This window comes from Python bivittatus, unplaced genomic scaffold (assembly GCF_059951505.1).
Source record: "Python bivittatus isolate LINGU-HERP-01145 unplaced genomic scaffold, Pbiv_v1 ctg000980_np1212, whole genome shotgun sequence".
Taxonomy (NCBI): Eukaryota; Metazoa; Chordata; class Lepidosauria; order Squamata; family Pythonidae; genus Python; species Python bivittatus.
The window spans coordinates 34,639,529-34,666,302 of record NW_028277125.1 but is presented as its reverse complement, the minus strand read 5'-3'; the positions used below and the strand labels follow the sequence as shown (position 1 = coordinate 34,666,302).

At 35.8% G+C, this 26,774-nt stretch overlaps 1 protein-coding gene across 2 annotated transcripts in view; it reads right to left on the bottom strand.

The window, feature by feature from the left end:
- PER2 (period circadian regulator 2) overlaps positions 1 to 26,527 on the bottom strand; it is a 50,397-nt gene extending 23,870 nt beyond the window's left edge. For both annotated transcript variants that reach the window (XM_088131713.1, XM_088131714.1), the window contains exons 1-16: positions 22,578 to 26,527; positions 21,498 to 21,652; positions 18,614 to 18,735; positions 17,372 to 17,573; positions 14,304 to 14,355; positions 13,838 to 13,971; positions 9,818 to 9,896; positions 9,187 to 9,293; positions 7,594 to 7,747; positions 6,153 to 6,258; positions 2,813 to 2,947; positions 2,553 to 2,652; positions 2,134 to 2,299; positions 1,898 to 2,028; positions 600 to 800; positions 89 to 349 (exon numbers count right to left, since the gene is read on the bottom strand). In XM_088131713.1, the coding sequence (XP_087987839.1) occupies positions 89 to 349; positions 600 to 800; positions 1,898 to 2,028; positions 2,134 to 2,299; positions 2,553 to 2,652; positions 2,813 to 2,947; positions 6,153 to 6,258; positions 7,594 to 7,747; positions 9,187 to 9,293; positions 9,818 to 9,896; positions 13,838 to 13,971; positions 14,304 to 14,355; positions 17,372 to 17,573; positions 18,614 to 18,735; positions 21,498 to 21,652; positions 22,578 to 22,765 (2,293 nt within the window). In that variant the 5' untranslated portion in view covers positions 22,766 to 26,527. The remainder of the gene's footprint in view (positions 1 to 88; positions 350 to 599; positions 801 to 1,897; positions 2,029 to 2,133; positions 2,300 to 2,552; positions 2,653 to 2,812; positions 2,948 to 6,152; positions 6,259 to 7,593; positions 7,748 to 9,186; positions 9,294 to 9,817; positions 9,897 to 13,837; positions 13,972 to 14,303; positions 14,356 to 17,371; positions 17,574 to 18,613; positions 18,736 to 21,497; positions 21,653 to 22,577) is intronic.
- Between the last annotated feature and the right edge of the window lie 247 nt (positions 26,528 to 26,774).

The window sequence follows — 26,774 nt, the reverse complement described above, 5'->3', positions numbered from 1 at the left end:
ACTTATTCTGAACTATGCACAAAAAGTATTAAGCAAATTAATGATAAGTGTTAAACTATATATATATATATATATTAAAAAAACATACCACGTTCCCCTGGGCATCCTTTGGGTCTTTTCTGAAAGTAGCAACTGCAAGCACACTTAAAAATATGGAACCTTTTGATTTCTTTACACTTATTCAGAAAACTCTGCTCTTCTTTTTGAGTATGTACTGCAAGGATTTCCTTTGTAAGACCCAATTTCTTAAATATTGCTTTTTCCTTGTTCTTTTGTGAACTGTTAGATTGTAGAACAATAGTTCGATTCTTTGTGGATTTTATCCCAGGCAGACAATCTTCTATAATTTCTTTAAAAGAATATCAAAGACAGACATATAGGAAAAATAAAAGAAAAAAATGTTATCTAATTTTAAATGTAAATGTTTTTCCTACCATGATATGAGTCTACAGTAGTTTGATATGTCTGTCCAAGTTTCTTCCATTTATACAGGAAAGAGAGTACATAATTATTACAATTAAATTTTTGAAGAAACTTCCTACATTTATTCTAGAGTCTTAAGAATCATATTCTGTCCCATAGTAAAAGTAGTACTGTACCTAATTCAGGTTGTGTTTTTTTATCTCCAACATGAACTATGGTGCTGCTGTAGCTGCACTGACTGGTAAAAGATATTACACTCTCTGGTTTTCCAGGTAAAGTCAAAGAAGTTAAACAGGCACCAACAACAGCTGAAGCACTGGATGTGTCAGATGTCTCCAATACTGCAGGGCCTATGTGAGTTTTTGATTGTCCCCTTTCTTTTCAGTAACAACATAAACACACCATATATACAAAGAGAAAAGAATAAAAAGAATAAATGCAAATTTCTCAAACAAATAAAGCATGATGTCAGGTAAAATAAACTGTCCTGATCTACTAGACTGAGGAGTAGCAAACTTCTGAGAAGTCAAAAATACAAGAGGAGATTCAGAAAAGTTTTTACATAATGTAGTTTTCAGCTTCCCAGAAATTTTTAAAACTATCTGTTCTTCACTTTTTCATTTCATGAGCTTGTAAATATGCTTCAATTGATAAAAGTTCCCATCACTGTCATCAAGATCAAAGCACTGAATAGCCATTCCTTTTGGCTTGTACAGATTTAGGCTGGGCGAGAGGAGTAAAATATTAGTATCATTGTTATTCAATTTATAAGTGTCACAGGCTTTAATTTCTAAGTGCTATACCTGTAATGGCAGCAAATATTCTCTTAACTTTTTAAAAAGAAACATTTCTGAATGAGCACAAGAACTGGAATTATTTTGCTCTAAATTTCAACATTTAGATTATTTAAATGTCTCCAAACTGTAATCTAATTTGTTCATAAGCAGGCTGTACTGAATGCTAAGTTTCCTAAAAACTTATGTGTAAGCTGCCTAGTCACTTATATAGTGAGATGGGTGGCGTATAAGTATGATATATAAATAAAATAAATAAAAAAACTACACAGTATTGTAGTCTTAAACCTATTCTTAAAGACTGGAGTTAAATCAAAATGGTCAACTTCTGATTGTTGAAAACGATTATACTCTTTCTTCTCCATCACTCCCTCCTCTCAATAATATAGGATACATACAATTGCCAGCAACATGGATTTCCCTGCTTCCCTGGTTGCTGCCTGTTCTTGCTGGGAAACTCACAGTGCTAAATATCATCATGGGTAAAGAAGAAAAGATGGACTGCTTCTTAAAGTGGCTGCTTTACATGTGTTGTAAGGCTCAGCTTAGGAAAGACCATGTTATAAAACTGAATGTTACCCAAATGGAAGCTGCAATCCTAAACACACTTGGCTTATCTTAGCTGAAGATAAATGTACATAAGACTTCTCTGTGAAATCCATAAACAATGTCTCCAATACCTGTCGAAGCTTTAGTTGTATCAACATTTATTTTCTCTCTGCATATATCAGTATTCAGTGCTACATCAGTATTTGGTGTAGGGCGAGTTATTTTCTGCAAAGTATCAGCCTCACAGCAACTTTCCAAATATCTACAAGAAAAAGCAAATGTAAAAGCCCATAAAAACAATCACTTTAAAAAGTACACACACACACACACAGACAATAGTGCTTCAGTGAAATACATAATTGTTTACCTGATAACATTATCTAAACAGCTGATCTGTTGATATGAATATACAGATTGTTCCTCCCAAGTGAGTTCTTTTGTAACCAGACTCCTTTGACAAGCAGTCCCAATACCATAATTTTCAAATGAATGAATGATACTTTTTGTATGATCATGGTAGTCAGTGGATTTCTCTGAGCAACAAAAAAAGAAAAATAGTTTATTCAGTTATTCTCCCATAATCAAACATTATAGAGTCAGGAAACAGGTGGCAACTCAAGATCTAAGTATGTAGGAAATATCAGCCTATGGCAGGCTGTTCACACAAAATGACTACCATTAACAGGATTAGATTGTGTGTATTTGACCAAAAGTATAGTTAAAATAACTGAAGATAAATAACTATCAATATGTTACTAATTTTTTAAAATTGACTTTGCTTTATACCTCTATAAGATTTCTTCTGACTTTCAAGCTTTAATCTAGAATCAAAGTAGGGATAATTTCTGTCCACATTTCCATCTTTACAAATATCTTGAGAAGAATTCTGGAACCAAGATGAAACAAACAGTTTTTAAACTATACATGGTACATGCTTACTTGGAATAATTGATTAGAAATTGTTTCACTGGCTTATACTTATGATAAAAATCACAACATTTTTTCATTAGACTGAAAACATTAACAACATACAATGTCAAACTTACAATTTTGTGTATCTTCTGAGTATCTTCATTATTATTCCCATTGCTGTCACTGGATGAAGCCACACTCATTAGGTGCTCATGTGATCCATTGCTGCCCAAACTTCCATAGCCACTAGAGCCACTATTATATACAGGCTAAAAATAGATATATAGTATATCTTAATGATGAAGGGCACTGCTAGTCAGAATCCTTAAAACTTTAATATTTTGCATATTATAATAAGTATGAATCAAGCAGCAAGTAAATCAAGCAGCTGTTTCTATCATTCAGAACATAATCTGAAGACTGCAAATAGAAACATCAGTCTATTGCCAAGTACAACCCACTGGATTTATGCTATGTAAGCACTTAACTCTTTTTTTTAAATAACGTTTTTATTAAAAGTTTTAAGTACAATAATAAAATACACCTAAAAAGAAAAAAAAGTATAGAAAAAATAATAAAAGGTGCAAGAAAGCAAAAAAGAAATAAAAAATAGAGAAAATTTAAAAAAACTAAAAAAGCGACTTCTCACCCTCATCACAAGAAGTATAAATAGTTTCACTATTTCTTCACCCCCTCTTAGTTAACAAATATAAAACTCATTCCATATCTCAACTTTTAACTGTAAGCAAATCCAGTATACCACATCTTTTCCAATCCAGATATCAGCAAGTCCAGAAAAATACCCCCCAAAATTATTAACTATAGGCAAGTCCTACAGGCAAGTCAACTCTTAACTATAAGCAAATCTAATACACGTCTTTTCTGGTCTAGAAAATCCAGAAAGAATCCCTCAAAGTAACAATATATCCCATTTTAACTCTGATCAAATAAGCCAAGGTTATATTCCTTCTTTTTACATAAGACAATCTTGCTCTTTAATCCATTCGAATGATTATTATCCCTTGCCTCGAATTTCTTCAAAACTTTAACAAGCCTCTTTGCAAGTCCATCAGGAAGAAATAAGTCCAATTACTCTCTTAAATTGGCATTTTTATTTCCTTCTTAATTTTTAGAGCCTCATCTGTTTTTTTTTTTTTTTTTTGTATATCCTGTGATAAATTCTTGTTCACGTTGTTCTCCATAATCATGTCAGATGAATTTTTTTCCAAATCCTTTTCTGTGACAACATCTTCCAGTGTTAACAGCTTCTTCTGGGTACAGGGTATTCATAAAAACACACAACATAGCTGACAATGTTGATTCAAACTCCTGTTGCCATTCCTCAACAATAGCTCTGAACAGCATTATAAGTTGCTTATCTTGGTTATATCTCCCATATTGAAAATAATTTTTCTTTCCCACAAAAATGCATTTATTCTTTAAAATTAATTTTAAAGTCTTAATATTCAAAATCAAATATTCCAACTTTTTCTGAGCCCTTAATCCATTTAAAACTTTCTATAGCCAAAATGTTGTCTTGCTTTTTGCTGTTTATTTTGAATTCTTAAAACTTATAGAGTTTCATTTTCTTATATTAAGGATTGAAGACACTCACCCAGTGTTTCAAGCCTTATCATTTGAAGGTGTCTAACTTCTTTAAAGCAGTTTATAGACAATTTCCAAATATGGTTAGCAAAGGAAGTGTCCTTTGAAGGCTCCGGAGCAAGAATGCCAAATTCCCTCGTCTTCTGGTTCTCCCACCCTGCAGAGACCTCTGCCTTGCAGTCTCCTCATGAGGAACAACTGTGTAGAGTGCAACTTGGGTGATCTCACATCCTCTCTTTCTTCAGGAAGGGTTGAAGGAGCCAATCTGCTCATCGGCTCCTTGTTCTTAGTTGCAATCGTTGGCTTTACAAAATGCTGAGCCATCTTCAGTCTGCCATTTCTTCCCCGAAAGTCCCTCAGTACTTAACTCTTTATAGGAACAGTAATTTTAAAATCAGACAAACTTCTAAGTGGAAAAACAGATGTCATTTTACGAATCATTCACTCTTACACACACAGATTTTAAAGAAGCTTTAGTTTTAAGAATCACAAGAAGAACCACCTAATCTAAAAAAAAAAATCTAAGCTGGGTAGGATCTGGATAGGATCTGGTTAGCAAAAATGAGTGCGCATATACTTTTCCCAATATGAATTGAATATTTGCATATCTTTTGCCATTTTCAGTAAATAAACCAGTAGCATTCTGATACTAAACAATAATGTTTGACCTCAAACATAGCTTAAGAACAGCTCATTTCAATGTCACATAAAAATTATCACTGACACACAAAAATTCCTGTAGACTCTTTGTTTAATTTTCTAATCCTCTCATTGGAGACAGAATTTTAAAAAGAGATTTATATATAAAGACTTTTCATACATGCATATTTATATACTAACAGAAAATTACACCAGTTTCAATAAGTAATTTCTATTTTTTATTCTGTTTGGCATTAATGATAAACTATATCCATATTATTGCTAAGAAAACAACATAGGAGACTTTAACTTTTATTTTTAAGCTGACTTGTCACTTCACTTTAAATATATTATAATGGAGAATTCTTAATTTAACTTACTTGATTTTATACTTGATTACAATTCTGCAGTTTAACAGTTTTGTAACCGCCCCCAAAATACTGTTAATAATTAATAAATGTATTTTATTGTTATTACTTGAAGTATCAGCACACAAGAAGGATATTTAAAAACACTAAGAGCATAATTCGATTCGCAAAACTATCAATATTTTGAAGGTATTGATAGGTATCAGGACATATGTTTGTGTGTGTATAGAGGTAGTCCTTGGCTTACATCCATTTGTTCAACAACCATTCAAAGTTACAGTGGTACTGACAAAATGGACTTACAACCAGTCTTCGAAGTTCCAGCCATCACAGCATCCCCTTGGTCACATGATCGCAATCTGGGTACTCAGGTGCCCAGTCCGCAATTATGATGTCACAGTGACCACATCATGTCAACACCATTTGTGACCTTCCCTGCCAGCTTCCCACAAGCAAAATCAATGGGATTGATTTGCTTCCACTGCCTTTTCTCTTGAGGAGCCCCACTACAGAGTATGAGATCCCAGAGATCTCGTACTTCGTAACAACCCCCACCAGCCCACACTCCATAGCACACACCCACCTGCAGCAACCCCTGCCTGCCTACAGCTTCCACCCACCCTCCCACAGCCTTGGTTGGCCAGTCCATGTCCTGGGGTTATGATCGCAACCAGGACTGCCAGGAATGCTATTGCTAAGTGATGCAGTCACGTGACATTGCGCTTTACAATCGCATTGCTCAGTGATGGCGATCCCGGTCCCAATTGCTGTCGTAACCCAAGGACAACCTGTATCTCCATCTGTATGTGTGTGGATGCGTGTATAAATATATAATAAATAAATAAGTAAATAAATAGCATACCTGCAGCAATAACTTTAGTATTTGTTCTGTAAGTTCTTGAATGTTAGGATGTTGCATTTTTAATTCTGTGTGCTGAGGTGCAAACACATCTTCATTCAAAGGGCTCCTAAAAATCATTAATAATATAGAATAACAAGTGCATTTATTTCAGTTACATATATCCTGGTTTTTCTACTGCACCTACAAACATTTAAACAGATCAAATATTCAGGCTTATGCTCTCCAAACATGACTTTATTTTGAAGTAACTCTTGACAAGACTGGAAAGATCTGGGGCACTTTATTTCTTATAAACATTTACTATTCAACACATACAACAGCAATTTGAAACACAGTTGTTACCTTCCCATTCAATAAATAAATCAATATAAATGCAAGTTAGTACCATTATCGTAACTTTTAATTTTGACTTTCTACAGAAGCACTCATGATTACTAAATGGACATAAGCTAGAATATCTAAGATTCCAAATTTAGCCATATACCATCCATATACCATGTATCACCCAAAACAGAAAGCTTAGAAACCTTGCACAGGCCGTCATCCAGACAATGATTTCAAAAGTGACCTACAGCCTGGGTGAAATGGTTAGACTGCAATGCATAACAAGAGAGTTTGTGCCAGGTTTATAGTTGATCCAACATGATCCAACTCCCATATGGAAATCATTAAAGCCTCTTCACATAGTGGTCCTAATGTATAATACTGCTTGTCACAGAGCTGCTCCAGAATTGTATCCTTGCCACTATTAACAGGAAAGGGGATTAGGGGTAGGAAGGTTTCTCTGTAATATGCAATATATAGATTTGAAGGAATACTATATTGTATAACTGCTAGCTGAAGAAGCTATATTGGGTGCCGTCTGCAGTGGCATCCATGGTAAAAATGTGGGCAAAATAGTGTAAGATGCCAATCATACAACTAACAACTGTTTTTCTAAACCAGCCTGATCTGGCCCTTGTTTCAAGGTAAGAGGGTGAGGAAAGATTTAATTATCCTTCTTACTGTCCGGCAAATTTGGACTGGCCTTCCCTAGCACCAGCTGTTACACTCAAAGAAAAGCTCTCCAATATAGCTATGGGAGCCCTAATCTACATTGGTATCAACACCACAACATGAAAATAAATAACCTCTTACCTACAACCAGGGTCCTACTTTGGATTGGCTTTCCATATTATTATTATTTTTAATTTAAGCAATTGCTAAGTATAAAAAGGGCACCCTATCCAATCTGGCACTGAGAACTATACATCAGTTCCTACAGAAGGAAGAAAGGGGAGGGAATTATCCATTTACACAGAGGATTTCTGTAATTTAATAAATAAATAAATTGTGCAATTAATTCTGGCACATGACAGTAATCCCCATTCTAATGTAAAGAGACCTCTCACAAAGAATTCATAACTCATGAGCTCTCATTTTATTGCCACTAATTTCTTACGTTCTAACTTTGTGTCTTCCAATTATAAATGAAATCTTTCGACTCCATGGGTTGATGAAACTGGACCAGCTAGTATCCAGAGTTATGTATTCACCATTTCTAGTACAGAATCTGATTGGTGAATAATCAAATGGTTGTCCACCACACTGAAGTACTGTAAGAAAAAGATTGATGCAAGCTTTAATGTTAAGGAAATAGACAAAAGTGATCTTTTAAAAATTAGAAGCACGTTATAAAAAGTATGTAACTTGCAAACACTGAAGGAGAAATTATTTGTTTTGTTAGTAACAATTTGGTGAAAAGAGTCCTTTGAGCCTGAAACTTCAAGTTAGTGTGAATAATCTATTTGGTTTTAGCTCAGTGGAAGATGAGAACTGCTGACATGAAAATATGAAATTAACTTATTTTGTGTCTTTGCATTGTTGAAAATGGGCAAGAATAGAATCTATATCTCTAAATTCAAGATCCTAAATTTTAGACTGGATCTAGACTTGGAGCAGTCAGAAGGAAGGCTATATTACATTCTTATACAATATACTAAGAACATTTATGTTTTAAATGGTCAAATATTTACAATTTTCATAACTCTGAAACAGATTAGCCTGAGGCTATTGAGGAACTGAAGGTTACTGAAAGACTGCAACTAACCACTACAGGTAATCCTTGACTTACAACACAATTGGGACTGGAACTTCCATTGCTAAGCGATGTGCTTAAGTGTGTTGCACCCAATTTTACAACTTTTGCTACAGTCGTTCAGTGAATCACATGGTCGTTAAGCAAATCACTTGATCGTTAAGCGAATCTGGCTTTCCCCATTGACTTTGCTTGTTGGAAGCCCCCTGGGAAGGTTGCAAATGGTGATCACATGACCCCAGGAAGTAAGTCACTTCTTTCAGTGCTGTCATAATTTTGAACGGTTGTTAAATGAATGGTTATAAGTCAAGGACTACCAGTATTAGGCATTAATATTCATATATAATATTTTGCCAAAGCCATACTTAGAAATAAGGCTGTGCAAGGCATTCAAAAGAGGTGCTTTGCAAAGCATCCTTCTTCAGAGTGTTAAAGCTGCCACATCCTCTGAAAGGCTTGGCATAGTTGATTCAAAGATATTCCTCACTATGCATGTGTGTGTGTGCACCCACAGAAGATACTTCCTCTGGGACTGTGGAAGACCTCAAGTTCTCACTGGAATCTCATAATATTTCAGTCATAAGCATACACATACAGATTTCAATTTTGAATTCTTTAGGTGTCACGTGGCTGATCTAGGCTCTATATCAGTGGGCCTAATTATTGCTTCATCCATATCCAGTCACCAACAATGTGCATTAAAGTTAGAAAAAGGCCAGAAAAGATAGACCAAATAGTACTTTTGCACGCATACTTGAGTCTACAAATAAACAAGACAGAAGATGGGGGAGGGTGGGGAGGGAGAGTAATTAATCAAAATTTAATCAGAAGATCAATCAGTTTAATTTTCCTTAAAACTCCATGAGCATCCCTTAAGCTTTATTACTTTATTTATGCTTTATTTTCTTTATTGATTGCTTCCCAGCCTTCATGAAAAGCAAAAGTAGAAGAACGTACTTTTTTTGTGAATTGTTAGCATTAAAGGTCTGTCACTTGGATGAAGATGTACTAAAACAGGAGTTCCAATTAAATCCTGAGGTAAGTATCCCAACAGAGGTACAGCTCTTAAAAAAGAATTTGAATAAAAATAAAGCAGAACACATTTTATACATACTATATATCAATTTAACTGCAATTAGAATAAAATGAAAATAGCACAGATTAAGGTATATCTGGAATTTACATTACACTTAAATTTGCAAAACAATGGGAAAATAATTTTCTATCTCTTTGTAACAATTATCTATATAATACATAAGCTGATAGAACTCAGGTAGCAGTAGCTATTGTATGAAATGTCTGTGCTCCCCTTTAATTTTTATAATGGAAGGTTTTCATTTAGAAATTAATTATGAATTTCTGCTATTAGTAATGGAGAGAAAAGAGGAACCATATCATTATGAAAGAGTGGAACTATATTTCAGGTTTTAGTTAGATTTTATGCAAATCTTTCCAGTTCATAATCTAACAAAAGCTAACAACATAGATTTATGAATTATTATATGTACATCGACTGTCTTAATTATTATTTTCATAAACACTGCAGCTAAACATACATTAAACATTAAACATGGTAGTTTTAGTTTACCTTTCATCTACTTCTTGGAATAAGCAACTTGGTGTATGGGTGGTTGTAAACACTCTTTTATTAGGAGGAATTCTAGGTGCTGAAACAAAACAAAGTTTAATAGAAATAAAAAATGTATATAAACAGGATACATTAAAGAAACAGTTATAATTTGAGTGTTCAACTTCTTCACATCTACTGATACATACTAAAAGCAAAGATAACCTATCAAAGCACTGTGTCCAATTTGTTTTAACTCTGCAGTGCTTTTATACTTTAAATAGACTTAACAATATTCACTTAAAAAAATAAACAAGTTACAATAATATTAAAATCTTATTCCAATAAATATAACACAGTTAAATTCCTAAATCTATTTATTTTATCAAGATAGCTAAACCTGTTTTTTACTGGATAATAGTTAGAATATTACAGGAAAGAATAATGGTCAAAATCTGAATTTCCCAACAGGTAGTACGTGGACTACAAGGAGTATTCTAGGTGGAACATAGCTCCCTTCTTTAAATCAACATACAGGATGGAGAGGCAGCAAAAGAGCCAAGGATGGAAGAAAGCAGAGGACAGCAGAACAACAGGTCTCCAGTTGTCTGTGATGAATGGAACTGAGTAATGTCTCGGATTGGAACAGCCTCTGAGAGGAAGCTAATGAGGGAATAGATTTATTTGTTAATCTTGACTGTGTTGGCTGCATTGTGGCAGGCAGGGGATCAGGAACAGTGTTTCTCTGTGATCACTGGGGAAGATGCTTTCCTCCAGCTGCCTCCTAACTGGCAAGTACAAGAGAAAAGATGGGATTTGAGAGTGGTCAGCAAGCAAATTTTCATAGATGATGCTAGCCAAGATTACTATCAAATGTACACATGCTAGGAGATTTCAGCTTGGCTATTGTACAGAAAAAAAGGACATTCTATCTAAAAAAAGTCATGGTGATAACAAAAAAAGATCCTTCCCTCTGCCCTACCTAAAGGTCCTACTGTTCTAAAAATCAGGTCACTTGCTGGTAAAACCGCTCTCATTTAAGATTTAATCTCTGAATGAAAATGCTGACCTATCAGACATCTGTCTCCAGGAAAAGAAAATATTTTCCCCCTCAGATCTGTTTCCAAGGTTACTTAGTTGTACAGGAGACCAGATCTAAAGAATGGTGTGGTAAGAGTCTATGGGAATTCCATCTTGCTGACTAGATTTTCTATCTAACAGCCCACCAATTTCTACTGTGCACTTCCATGTCTGGTTTGCTTGGGTCAATGCAGGGATTGTTTTGGTCCACTGTCCAACCTGTTGCCTAATATTTTCCATTTCTAAGATACTGAGTGCACCTTGAAAGAGGCATTGGATTGCATTAGTCTTCTCATCTTGATGGAGTTCAATGTCCGCACTCAGTTTATCCAATCAAGAGCAGCTCAAGAATTCCAGTCAACAACCATGGACCTTCCCAATTAGTATCTGACTACACACATGGAATTCTGCATAATCTCAATCTGGCAGCCTGTTCAAGTAAAGTTGGTAATCTAAGAGGTAGAGGAGTTCTATGTAAACTCATTATTATGGTTATTCTCTGATCAGCGTTAGGTTGGGCACTGGTATAATCCTCTGCAAGAGTAGTGAACTGGTTAAAATAGTTTGTCCCACATGGCTGATAGATTCAAATAGTTTACTGAAAGCCCTTCAGATTTTCCTGCCCCTTGTTACCAATACTGTTAACGAAACGGTATGGGTGGTAGGCACAATTATTCCATGGAACCTTCTCCCTTGCACAAAGTCCCTTGTTTATTGGGGAGCTGAGGGATCTGAAGCAGAAAGGACAATAGCTTGAGCACAAGGGGATCTCAGGAGACTCAAGCAATGACTGAAGCCCATTTGTAGTTGTATTCCATGGCAGTGAAGGCAGTAAAGAACGCTTATTTCTCTACACCTATCTCACTGCAGATGTATAGTCTTGCAACTCCAGACACATCTGGAGAATACTGATTATCTAGACGCATTTCAATCAGGTTCATTTGGGATATGGGATTGAGACTGATATCCTTCTCTTGGTGGATGATATATCCTACTAATAAGCTAAAGGAGTGTGATCTTATTTATTCTCTTAGACCCGTCAACTGCTATCAACACCATCAACAAATGTTCTGGACTGTCTGGTGGGACTAGGCTTTGAGAGTTTTATGATAGTTATAGTCTTTCTTGTTCAGAAAATAATGCTTCATGACTACTGTTCAAAACCTAAGACACAGGACTATGATGTCATGTGGAGCTCCATCTTTCTCCTATTTTATGCAATTTCTGCATGAAACCATTTGGAGAAATCATCTGGATCTTTGCAATGAACAGTGTGCTGATGACATCCAAATATATTGCTCTTTACCATTTAATTTGAAATCAACAGTTGATCCCCTTGTCTGATACCTAAATTTGGTAATGGAGTGGATAAGGGTGAAGAAGATAAAATCAAATTCAGACAAGATAGAGGCTCTCTTGATCAGTAGAAAACAGGCTCTGGGGTTGGGGTTCAGCCCATTCTGGATTTATTTATTAAATATATAACCACACTCCAAATGGACCCATAGTGGTGTACAATAAACAAATGAACAAAAACCCAAGTGATCATACCACAAAAACAGAATACAGGAATAATCATCCTTACAACTGTCAAAACTATTATAATCAGAAATAATAGTAATAATGACAGATCTTAAACAAATGCTCTTCTGAATAGTTCAGTTTTTAGACTACTGTAAGGTTAGGATGTCTGGGGGGAAGCTGTTTCACAGGGTAAGTGGCATTGCTGAGAAACAAAATTCTTCCTTTTTCCTCGATCTCATGTGGAAAAGGAACTTCAGCACCCCAATCTGAGTCATACATACTAGACAGGTAAGATCTATCTCAAGTAGACAATTTACAATGCAACAAGGATCCTTGACGCCAACTGGATTCCCAAATGGTGATGGTTACAAGAAACATATTTACATATTGCATCTAATGAGTTGTTTGGACCTGCAACAATCAACTAAATTTAGTTACATCCTGACATAATAGTTGCAATACGTTCTATATGGGGCTACCCTTGAAATGCTGCAAGTTTCGACTAATGTACAATAAAGCAGATGGGTGACTCTCCAGCATATGATATCAAGATGCTATGCTCATATTAGTTTCCAATTGTTATATAGTGGTTCCCAGTTGTTTTCTGAGTGCTATTTAATGTGCTATTTAACATGAAGTCACCAAGAGACTAAATTTTCTTTAACCTTTAAAAACCTAAATAGTTTAGGGATTTCATTAAGGAAACTCAATATTAACTTGCCCACACAGTAACATCAAAAGGAGAAACTTTCTCAAACAGAACTTCACTGAGGTCCAATGGTCTAATACAGAGGAAACAGCCTTCTCTTATGTTGTTCTCAAGTTAAGGCATGTACTCACCTCAGGAGTAATGCTCAGCTCAATTCTATTCACTTTTAGGAAAAGAATAATAACCTCTGCCTTTAGCCAGAACTTTTCAGAGTAAATTAATTTAATAGTGGATTTAACTGTTTTTATTATAATTTAACCATAAATAAATACATAAAATTGTCAGCTGCCTTAGGTGTCCTATGGGCAGAAAAGCTGGATATAAATCATAAAAATACAAACAAATAAAATGTAGAAGTTAGGCCAGCAATTCTATTCACACTTGTAAATCCAGTTGAAACCAATTAGCTTTATTTTCCAATACGTACACATACAGTATACTGTAATAGGAGGAATAGGGAGTAGAGAAAATAGGAGGTATTATATTATCACAATAATAATAGTAATAATATAAGCAAGGACTACAGAATTTCATTTCCAAGTATACATGATTAGCAACAGAGGTTACATTAAACTAATTATCTTCAGAGGCACTTTTCCTACAAAGTACAATGGCTTTTCACATGTTATCAATGATAACCACATCAAAACTCATCAAAAGATGAGTGGTTTTTGTAAAACACTATGTCCTTTTATGCTTTCAAAAGAAAAAAAATACAGTATTATTACCTTCATAACCAGAGTGTATCTTTTCTGCAAGCAACACACAACAAAGCTGATCTTCTACATCTTGTATTTTAATAAGGTATGGGGTCATACGAAATGGATGGTAGTGATTCTCATTTATATTCACTTTCTCTGCACTAAAAATTTGAAAAAGCATAGTTCAGTTCTTATATTCTTCATAGATTATTAAATATGGTATGGTTTTTGGTATTTGGTCTTTTCTGGTTGTAATAAAAGGGATATATCATTTTTCTATTCATATGGGAGAAATTTCAGTTTTCTTTCTTACTACAATTTTTCATTTATGCCCTCTGAAGGGTCATCAGTGAAGATCAAGGGCACACAGATGGCAAGGGCTGCTGCAGGCAAAAATAGCAACCTTCCCACTTTTCTTTGAGAAAGTACAAGGGCCTCCCTGGATCCAAGTCCCTACACAATATTGACTATTGATTATTATAGTTTGCATTACCTGAAGCGGCAGAAGAAAGATTTTTCCTTCATGAACTCTTGGGTAGCAGACTCTATAAAAATATTTAAAAGACTTCATAAGCTACAAAACTCTGTCCCCTTAGTATCAGAAAGCTATTTAGTTATTCAGGTGAAAACAGAACGTCAATGCTGAATCACTGGTAGAACAATTCTAAGTTGGGAGAAGGTTGTACTAACCAGGGTGGAAAGCATGTTTTTATAGCTGTGCAAAGCTTTTGCAGGTGTACTTCAGGAAGAACCCAAATGCATCCATCCAAACATGCTGAGCTTTGGTAACAAGCTAGCACACACATATCTTAGACAATGTGGGGAGGCCATTGAAATGGCTATGCCAAGCCTCCAAAGTGGCACCATGCCATTTCATACAGCAAATTAAGCTGGAAGTTTCAGTTGCTTTGTGAAGTGCCTCTCCAGATGATTTGCACAGCCTTTATATGCATGTTTATGGTCCTTATCCCCCACCTATGGATTAGGCCCAAGGGAATGGAGCTCTGTATTCAACAAATATAAAAGTGAGGCCCATCTCTGCCCTTAGAATGCTCTCCTTCCCCCTCTTTCAGAGCTACTCTCTGCTGATGGGAAGCCACAACATTCTCCAGTCAATAACACAATGCACAAGATTGTACACTTACTGTAGACAGAGAATAGGCTATAGGAAAGTCAAAGTCATATATTCTTTATAGGGGAAGAAAATAATTTTCTACTCCATACTGGATTGCTTAATTTTGGTTGAGAACTAAACACTGTGCCTGCATTCTTAATCTAATATTATATCTCATTTCTTTTAATCCATATTCACTCAAAATACAAGAAGATCAAAATTATTTTCCTATCTATCAGAACTGGAACATTTATAATTTAAGATAAAATTAGACTGCTTTTAGTCAATGATCTTCACAGTGCAAATATATAAACATACAAAATAAAAGAAGCATAGAATGAATTTCAGTTACCAAAGAATTAATTATGTTTGAAAATAAAATTATAATAGGCATTTATTTCTTTCCAGATTAACAGCAATCATAGAGATGAAGATTACTTGCAAACGTTTGGCTGCTACAACAAACTTTAAAATCTGCTCAATGATATAATTCTTTTTTATCTGCCAAAATGTTCTTAGACTCTCAGCATCTATAGAGTGTTCCACTCTATAGTGGACTCTATAGTGTTCCACTATATAGAACTCTATAGTGTTCCACTCTCTTTCTGTTAGATAAGGTATGACAAAATTTTCTAGGCTGGCATATTCACAGCAAAAGAATAAATAATACAAGACAAGGTATTTTCCATTACAACCAATATATTCACATTTAACCAAAGGAAAGAAGGAAAATCTTCTCATATACCATTGTTGTGGGCATGAACTCAATTCCTAATAGGATGAAAGCTTTCCTCAAAGAAAGGACATTTGTGCAGATAGGATGGTTTTATCATTATTAGTTTTAAATTTGATATACCACTTTGGAAACTGAAATTGATTATTGTTTCCAAATAATTCATAATTTAAGATTTTATAATTTTCCCTCCTTAATTCTGACAGTCAGGAGTATGCAAGAAAAACTTTTAACAATTAGGAGTTATTTTGTGAAGGATTGCTTTAATCTGAACAATTAAAGCCAGCCACAGAACACATAATTGCATAACATTCTAGTTAAGGGACTGAAGAACTGAGCCTTCTTTGGGCAAAGAAATGAGTAGCAAAAGCAACAATAAAAAATAGATAAATATAAAATATAACTACCATATATTCTAATCTAGTTATTAGATTACTTATTAAACTACCTTCTAACTGCTAATCACAGGATTCATTCAAGTATTTAAATGCTAAAACAAGCCCCAACTGCAATTCTTTAGTTGCACTCTATTGCTCTACAGCCACTACTCGTTTAGTGCTACCTCATTTAGCGATGTTTGCAAATGCAACAGTAATTTTTAAAAAATAATTTTCCGAATAATGCACACACTTACAACCAAATTTCATGTGCCTGAAAACGCACACCAGAGTGAGAGTAATGCTGACACTGCTGAGTGAGAGAACTTTATCTAAATGAGATGGTAGCAACCAGTGATCTTTGCAGCATCTCTCTCTGTCACATGCTTGCTTAGTGACCATTTCACTTAGTGACCATTTCACTTAGTGACCATTTCACTTCCAATTTAAGGAATGAATTGTGGTTGCTAAACAATGAGAGGTTGTAATTTAAATGTGTATTCCACAAAACATTTTGTTCAAAAGTGACTTAGGAAAAATTCTATGCAAACTTCAAAGAAAAAAAGTACCAGTGAACCCCACGGTTTTACTTCCAAAAAAGATGTATAAGATCATCTCAAAAACTACAATTTAAAGAATTTGCTTATTCATTTTAAAGGTAATTGGCAGTATTCCTTTTCTAGATAAATTCACAGCTGGAGGTCTCAGGGGTGGAGTGGCAAAACATATCATAATGTCACAATGCAAACCCTGCAACTTGTATGCTAAGGATAGGGTTTGCATTGTGACATCACTGTATTTTTCCATCATCATGACTAGCTGTAGATGCCTATGTTCACAGCTGTAAGTTCCCACTCCAGTATTTTCTTTCAAGTCAAGGTCAATTCCTGGTAATGTTATAGACAAATCCATATAGTTTCCTTGTTCCTATATAACTCATATGGCATTGCCCTCTTCTGGGATATTTTTCAACTCCCAGTCTAGATTATAGCCCTGATATCCCTGTGATTTCCCAGCCATGTTCCAACTCTGCTGGTCTACTGCACCTTGACAGGTGTTGTCACCAGCTGAGAGTTCATTAAAAATGCAGCAATGAAAACAGTTATCAAAGCCTAAGCCCAGAGAAGTAGTTTCATTATAAGGGGGGGGGGGAATCAAAAGAGCTCAAAAGAGTTATTAGTCTTCATAAAGGTATTACACAATTATGGCTTTAGATTTTTCATGAGCCAACACAGTTATAATTCCTTTTTTTGTTCTTTATAGAAATATAAACTGCTCATTTAAGTATGGGTAAAACATATTAATGTAGGCACAGTTGAAGAATTTAACTGACTTACCAACTCCACTGCAAATACTCCAGGATGGCAATCTATATGGTATAGTTGAGCTATAGAATACACTGACATCCTGAGGTGCCAGAAACTCCACAAATTTGGCATTTTTAAATAAATCTTTCTTACAATGGAGGATACAGGCAGCCTGATCAGAGATGTACAAAATTTTCCCAGTAGCCAAAGAAACAGCTACAGCAAACATATCCTAAAACACGATATAAATTCAGTGAAACACATTTTAACTTGGCAAAATGAAAAGAAACACAAATGCTGTGAGCTACAAATATGCTAAACTATGAGATATGGCAAAGTTAACATATTATTATCTGGGCAAAGAGAGAGTGAGTAAATGAATGAATGAATGTATTATGGTTTACTTCTGACTCTTAACTAGCAGCATACTTCAGATCCAGACGGATTCTGAATTAAATTTGGATAGTCCAGATACAAAAGGGAGGTATTTGAAGTGAAGTCCGTTTTAGGCACATCAAATCTGAATCTTCCTGAAACTTTGCTGGTAATACAGTGATTCATAGGGACACAAATAGGGCTGAGTTCACATATTGCCTAGGCTTGAGGTATTATGCAAACCTAGCTGCTGCAGTTCATATATCATGGCTTATATTGGGCGAATCACAATAATTGTGGTTTATTCAATAAATCATGTTAAATCAAATTATGGCATGCCTCAGAGGTCAAAGCAGGCCAGCGTGTTTGCAAAAATTTCCAGAATCAAGCTCTCTATGAGAAAGAACAGCAAGATAGCTATCCAAAGATCTGTAAAACTCATTCAAATTCAGGCAACTGACTTTTATATACAGTAATGGTGTGCATGTGCAAGTGAGTATATAAATATTTATATATTTTGGTATCATAGGAACCAATACTTTTGAATGGCTTATTCATTTCACTTCTTACCATTTTATTCAGCCTCTTCTCCCTTAACCCCAAAAGGAAGCAGCATACATAGTCTCCCCCATTGTAAGTTTATGCTGATGTATTAATAGGTTAAACAACAAACATTGGATTAACTCAGTGAACATAAGGTTCACAATCAGTAGGAATCAGCATCTCCCTGGTTTAAGTCCAGAATCCCAACGGCTTTCCTTTAAGTGGGGAATGTTGGTACTAGATTCAGAAATAATTTAAATTCTATAGATGCTAACTGTTAAAAAAAATCTGCTAAGATTCTCTATTTGAGTAGAAGAGGATAATTTGCACATTTGTTACAGTGAGAATACTTACTGCATTCTTCATGGTGTATTCTGTAGTAATGTTTTTAACATCTTCCACAGTACAAGATAATATATCAAGATCACAGAGATAGTTTTCATTATTCATCATCAATTGATAATATTCTTCATTGGCTGCAAGGAAAAAAAATGTGTACAATTCAAGCAGGTTTTTACTCTCTTCAAAAGGGTACACAATGTTTTAATTAGGCTATCTAATTATATTTTTAACTGAACAATTTTCCTGAGCTTAATATGTTCCACTGACTCAGATAGCAGTACAGTTACTTCCTGATTAATTTATAAATATTATGAACTTTCAATTAGTGTTCTGTTTTTTTCTGTTCTGTTTATAATGATTTCTGAGTCTTCCCCCCTTTTAAAACTGTAATTATTAATTAGGAAATAAGATTACAGTGTTAAAACTATTAACAATTTTCTTTACTAATTAATTCACAGTAATAAACACTTAGAAAGGAGATGAATTTGTCACATTTTGAATCCTCTGGGAACCTGATGGTGAAATCAATTGTTTAGTATCTTGTCAGAAAACACTGTTTAAATTTTCAGAAGAGTAGGACGGGGGGATAGTAAAACAGTTATTGGGAATCCCCTTTTCCATTTTAAAATTTTGTGTGGTGATATCAGGGACTATGTCTCCACAGTGCCACTAGTCATTTTGTCATATAAGCAGGCTTTCTGCTACATCACTTACCATTTCAATCTGAGTCCTGTATAAACTTTCAAATATAGTACCACATTCATATTGCATGATTGTTGGCTCAGATAGGAGTATATTTACTTCCACAGGGGAATATGGAAAAACCTTGGAAATGGAAAAGTATTTTTTCTAAGTGCTATAATATTGTCTCTTTGCAGCTTTTAGATTTGGATTAGAAAGTAGCTTTAAGAGTTTTATTTTTCATTTACATTAATTATGCCTTTATTCCCTTTCTTTCAACATTCAATGTAAGCACCAATTAAATCTTGACATTCTGAATGATATGGACATGGAATTTGATCAGTTTGTAACCCCCTACATTTCAGTAAAGCAAAACAATTTACTTTGCACAGCTTAATCCAGAGAGACCCAGTGCCTCCTTCTGTGTTCCAGAGAGATATTCAAGGAGCTTTCAGAAACATACAATCAGAAATGGAATTGGTAGGGATGTATTGAAGTTATTTGTAGATGTATTTCCACATGGGTCTTCTCATGCTTTTGATGATTTGACAGTTATGAAGGAGGAGATGAAGACAGGTTATCAACTATGCAGCCATCTTAAGTTTTCATATATAGTATCAACTTTTCAAGAAATTTAAGTTCTTTGAAATAGTGGAACATATAAGAGTTGAATGAAAATTCTTTCGCCTCCACCTTCATAGCTTTAGTTTAAATAGGAATGCTTTAATAAATTAAACAGGAAAAACTCCTTGAAATGAGCTCTTTTGTTACCTGTGTTTACTTCTCCACATAATCACCACCATTTGCTACACACTTCTGCCAATAAAAGAAAAGCCATCTCCATGCTTTGCCTCTTCAACCAAATCCTGAAAGTTCTTTCCATCTCTTTATCTGAGTCAGATGATCTCAAAGGTATTCCTTCTATTTTGGGAAAAGGTGGAAGTCACATGGTGCCCAGCTTAGGCTGTATGGCAAATGGGGTAAGATGATGAAATTCAACTTCGTATGGGGCCTTGTACTGTCATGTTGCAGCACAATTTCTTTCCAAACTCTTGTTTAATTGTTGTTTCAAATTTTGAGTGTTGTAACACTCTGAGTTGATACTGGTGCAGGGTTCAAGAAAATCCATGTAAATAACACCACTTGTGTACCAAAAATATGTAATCAAGAGTTTTCCTGCTGAAGCCTGAGTTTCATATATTTTTTCTGCAGGTGAAGGTTTCTGATGATATTCCATGGACTGATGCTTCATTTCTATGTCATAATGATGAGCCTGTGTTTCAATGACTGTCACAACCCTGTGAAGAAATTCCTTACCTTCATTCTCATAGCATGACAATAATTGCTGGCAAATTTTAACTCTTGCAATGTTCACCTCTGCCATAAGCATGCAAGGAACCCATCTTGCACAAACCTTTTGATATTGAAAAACATCAATAATGTGACCCACACTTTCCTGTGAAATGCTAAATTTGACAGCAATTTCCCTTTGAGTGATTGACTGACTGTCCTTAATCAATACATCAACCTTTCTCATGAGAAACTCACTGGTTGCTGTCACAGATCCTCCACTGTGATCACCCAAATCAGCTCTTCCTGGTTCCATATCTCTATATTTTTGGCCCAGCAACACATAGTATTCATGTTAACACAGTCATCACCTTAAACGACCTCCATTTGGTGATGAATTTCAACTGGAGTGACTCACAGCAACTCCCACAAACTGAAGCGAAAGAACAGAACCTAAAGAATTTATCAGAGCTTTTAGAATGCCAATACTGCCATCTGTTGGTGACCTGTAAGTTTGGAGGCATTTCATTCAATCTTCAAGATATTAAGTTAAGGAAAATGATTAAGTTGGAGAATATAATTAAGGAATTTACCAATCTCATTAATGTAAACCCACCCATATATGTGTCTGTATTATAGATAGGTATGTGTATGTGTGAGAGAGTGAGGGATAATAAGTTAATGTGAAATATCGCATAATAATTTCATTTTATTCAATAATGTATATTGATATGAACAGATGTTTAGGTTTTGACTTTAAAAACAAATACAAAGAAAAAATTACAGAAACCATATCAAGATCCTAATCAAGAAAAGTATTACTGTAGTTCAGAACCTTCCTTTTATCATAAGCTTGCTTCCTACTATAGCTTCTGCATATTGTTTTAATATCCTAAAAATGAAAATTAATGCTTAATATAGTTACCTTTAATTTGCTTAATGCTCCTAAGTGCATATTTCAGAGTTGCCAGGATACTTGATTTGCCTTTGATCTTTTTATGAGGAGGAAGATGTCCTTTTAGTTCTTGCAAAGTTTTTATCAATTCCTTCTGAGTTTTAGATTCAGAAGACAATTCACTTCTAGATATTGTAAATGAAAATAATTCAGGTTTAATTTAGTTCTGTAGTAAAACTCAATTTTTAAGATTTATTAAAGTGATAATGCAAGGTGACAGAAGCACACTGTTCTCCAGACTGCTTAAGTGTATCTTTATTTTTACATTATATAGTTCTTCAATAATGAGACTCTCAAAAATATGAAATACACTAATTCTTCAGTTATCTCTTCCAACAAGATAAAAAAAAATAGCTAAGTTTTTTATGATTAGGCTAATTACATGCTTGTTGCAAGAATAATAATGTACTCATTAAATTAGGAAGTCAGTTGAAAAGTTATACTGAATACTGCAATTAATTCAGTATAGCAGGGAAAACTGAAGTCTGCCGTTGAACAGTAGTGGTAACAAAATACTGCACATTTAAATAAGGTTAGTCTGCTTGTCCAGTACATCAGTTCTCTTGTGAATAAAAAAACAAACAAACAGTGCACACTTAACCACAGCTAAGGAATTATGATGCCACTGGCAGGCTCTTTACAGCAAATTCTTCCATTTTTAATCACAATTAAAACTTAAATTGGTACCATTCTTAATCCTTGTTCATTTTAAGGTCAGACATAGTTTTTAAAAAGTTGGTTTTGAAGAGGAAAGGGAGAGGCTGGAGAGATTGTGCTATATTCTACAGCTTTGCCTCAGCTGTGGTTGTGAAATCAGCAGACACTTACGCAGTGGCCGAAGACTGCACAAATAAAGTTCATCCATTATCCCAATCTCATTTAATGTGCTGAGATGTAATTCTTCAGGATTTAAAATAAATATATCCTGCATCGGTCTCAATATGAATATCTTGAAATGGAACATCCACAAATATACCAATGCAAATTACATATAATCATTGCTACATACATTCACAGCATCAGGACAATTGTTTGGCATCAGAATAGTACCTTTTATAGTAGTCAAAAGATTCCATAATCATAGCTGTTTCTTTATCATTCTCTTCACCCTCATTGCTATGGAAATCATGCTCACTGGAATAATTTTCATTGGTATCATTTGTACTCATTTCCCCATTCATCTCAATATCTTCCTGAAGAATATCCAAATTTTGTTCATTCTCCATTTGAATATCCATGCTTTCTACAATAACTTTATCACTTGCTATTTTCAAAGAGTTGCTTATTATAAACAATTTTAATGCCAGTAACTGCCACACAAATGTCAGAGAATCCAAAAGATTTTCCAGAGCAGAGTTCAAAGAATACTTGGCCCTAGTGTAATCAGTCGTACAGTACTAATGTTTTCCATTCCATATCCATATATTGACAGTGTTCTCAATGTCCAAACTTCAAATATTATAGAAACCTAAAGAAAGAAAAAAACCCAAACAGAAGAGTTTGTTTTTGTTATGTATATTCCTATTTAATTATCTTGTTTGTCAAGGTAACAATAGTGCTGAAACAAAGGATTATGAAGTAGTTCAACAGCTTGTTTAATTAGGGAACTGTGATCCAAATGAATCACAATCCACTCTACAGTGGGTCACAGAAGAATGTCACATTTTATTGCTCACATTTACTGCAGAATCTCTGTGAGAGAGTGCCACTATAGAAAATGAAAGGAAGACAAAGGTATTTGCATGTGTTTACTAAAATTCACACGTGCATATTAAAAAACAAGCCACAGTTAGTCCTTGCAGCATGTTTGATAGTTTCTAAATTAATGCTTTCCTATCAACTAATTCTGTATCAGTAAGAAGTTCAGTGGTTATTCTTTTTGGTTAGTGAACTATGGCAATTAGCAATTGTTGGATAAGAAATGTGGTCAGCAAAAGATGTCTTCCTTGTTGGAATTATATGAAAAATAAGGGGTGGCCCTTCCAGCTGCCTGGGATGGAAAGAGTTACCACTTTGTAACCCCAGTTCGTTAGCTTCTAGCATGTGCAAATATATACCAATTTCTTAACAGGCCAATAACTTGCTTCTCTACACTGGTTGTAAAGCTAATCTCTTAGCAAGCTAGAACTCCCATTCCTACCTCCAAGCATCTACTATGCAGACTGAAGAGAGATGATTCTCTGTGTAGATGAGAGATTAATCTGCATCTATCATGATAACCAAATAATCCAGAAGGATAAAGTGATCAGTTCCTTTATCAGTGCATGGATTTTTCTGCTCGCTAATGGCTATCAGAGAGTTGCAAAATAAAAGACTGATCTTCACAGCTAATAATGAGAAGTTTACTGGTTTTCTAAAAGGTGCTGCCATATAGTAAGGGTCAAAAAAGATGTGACACAAGCAGTCATCTCCTCTTTGGTTTTTTTATGGGGAAAAAAAAGCAGTTGTAGACCACGTAAACTGGACTGATACCATGATACTGCATACAAAGGTTTAACTTTTTCTCCTTGTTCAATTTCCCAATTAAGCATTCTACCTCCAGCTGTTTGGTTGAAAGAAGTTAAATGATGGTTAAAGACTCTTAACATTTTATTCATTTACTGCTCACGCTTTTATGCTGCTTCAATCAATTTACAAGCAGCACTGTAAAAATATATAATAATCCACCAAATATCAAAACTATCAATATATGAAAAAATTAAATGCAATCATTTATAATACTATAAACATAAAACCATAGTGCTGTATATAATCAAATAACAAAGGCTCATCCTATACCTAGGTATGTCTCCCATTCTTGCCTCAGTCACCAAACACACATTTAAAAAGCCATGTTTTTAAAACCTTCCTGAATATGAGAAGTGAGGGTGTGATTCTTATGTCTGGTGGAAGAGCACAGGAAATGTTTGCTTCGGAGTCCCCTTGGGTTGCACCTGTAAGGAGTGGGGACTCTCAGGAAACACTCTTTAGAGGCCCATCTTGTGCAGACAGATTCTATCTGAAACAAGTGTTACATGGCAACACAAGATTTTCCCAATTCAGCCTGATGCATTTTGCATTCACTGTGGTTCAATGGACAAGTCCATTACACTAACCCATTGTTGTGATGACAAGGACATTGAGTGACTGCAGCCTTCTGTTCTAGGAAGGGTTGCAATTGGCAGACCATCTGAAGCTAGACAAAGACCCTCCTGGCCAGAGTTTGTACCTGCTTTTCTAGGAGGAGCTGGGACTCCCAGATTGTACCCCAGTTCTTTCTGGGGAAGCAAAATCCCATTCAGAACTAATGGCGGTATGTCCCAGAATCAGTTGGTTTCTAAACCCACAGCTATTGACTTACTAGAGTTGAGTCTCAGTAGTGGAGGACTATGGAAAAGCACCTACTCTAGAGTGAGACAACCAGAGAGGTGAGACCCTGAGTCCCCACTAATTCTACTGGGTGAGAGCCAGCTGGGATGGAATTGAGAGGTCTGTGTAGGTTTTTTTTTTTGGAAAGAATTGTTCCAATAATAACTGGCTGCTCTGAAAGCATAAAAGTCTTAAAGATGAGATGGATGTAAACAAAATTAGGAACATTACATTCTGTTCTAAGCTCTTCAATGATTAAATCTGTAAAAATTATGCTATGAAACTATTTAGCAGTATGACTTAATTTCATATTTAATTTATAATTATGGTCACTAAACATCAGGAGCTGCTTGCATAATGAACGGTAATATATGGATTTTAATCTCAGCTACATTAGCCTGGGTGTGGTGGAAGGTGTTAGACTACATTAGCCACTGAAGCTCATAGATTTGCAGAGGTGTCGGGGGGGGGGTCCATGTCAAATGATAAAAGCAGTATCATGGCATTGTAATACAAGGTCTACCCCTTTTGTAGATGTGTTATGATGTGGCATGCATGCATGAAGCTTGTGGAGCTTGCACTGCAACAGTGTGACACTGCTTGTCATTTTGATCCTGTGGATACCTTTGCAGGGTTGCTTTGGGAAAAAATTGGAGAGAAGAGTGAGCCCCCAAAGGAAAATAAATAATAAATCATCATTCACTCATTAAATAAACATTTCACAGCACAAGTATAAAATTAACATGAAACAAAACTAGTTAATGGGGAAAGCTGTAGCAGTTAATTTTAAAAGTCATCATTCATGACTGAAAATCCAAGTTCAGTATATATGTGAACTGTTCTATCCTCACTCTATCCTACTAATCTTTCTATCCTAGCATTTAATATTCAAATAGCACCTGGCTAACCCTCCACAATCTACTTGAGGGTTCACCTACTTCCAATGCATTCAGTACAACGTTAACACATGACAACATCTGCCACACTAATGTCACACAGAAATTAGTTCAGCGACCCAGTACTGTAGTTGCCTGAGTAGAATCCGCTTGGTTGGGTCAACTGGCTGACACAATCCTGCACATGTTCGCTGTGAAGCAAATCCCATTAAATTCAATGGCATATATTCCCAGTTAAACAAAGATGTGAGATTGCCGTCCTTACACCCCACTGTATTACTGTACCACAAAACTATAACAAAACCATCTAACATATAGCATCCTCCCACCGCTCTCGCTCCGACCGCCTTCCAAGGATCTTGAGCCGCCCGTTTCTCCGTTCACGCTCCGCTCCTCTTCCCGTCTCCGGACTTTCACGGAAGCCAGAGGTCCGGTCGGAGCGGGCCCTCCTCTCTCCCTGCTCCGATCATCCCCTCACCTACTTCCAATATCGGCGCTGACAGCGGCAGTGGAAGGAGGGCCAGGCGACCCACCAACAGGGCCGCGGACACTGCAGGTTGTACAACTTAAACGGCCGACCTCCAAGGCTCCGTCACTGGAGAAACACAAGGAGGAAGAGGAGGAGAAAAAGAAGAAAGAAAGCGGGCTAGCGGCCGTTATCCTGCCTCGCCCACTCGCATACTGCCCTCTGCCTTCACGGGCGCCCTCTCTCGGCGAGCGCCCCTCCGTGTCCCCTCACGCCCCGGCGAGCTCCGGCTTCATACCGTCAGAAACGTGACCCGGCCTGAGAAACCAGCTCGCGCAGGCGGCGATTGGCCAAAGGAAAACCCAACTGTCCAAAGAGTGGGCGGGCGCACCGCTGAGGAGGCTACTATTGGCCGCGATGGACGTCAGTCCCGTTGTATAATCTTCACGTGTGACTCCATGTTTCTTTCAGGAGCTAAGGCTCAGAACCTTTCAGCGGGTGCGCTTTGGCGAGGGGTGTTTCCTTCTCTTGTCACTT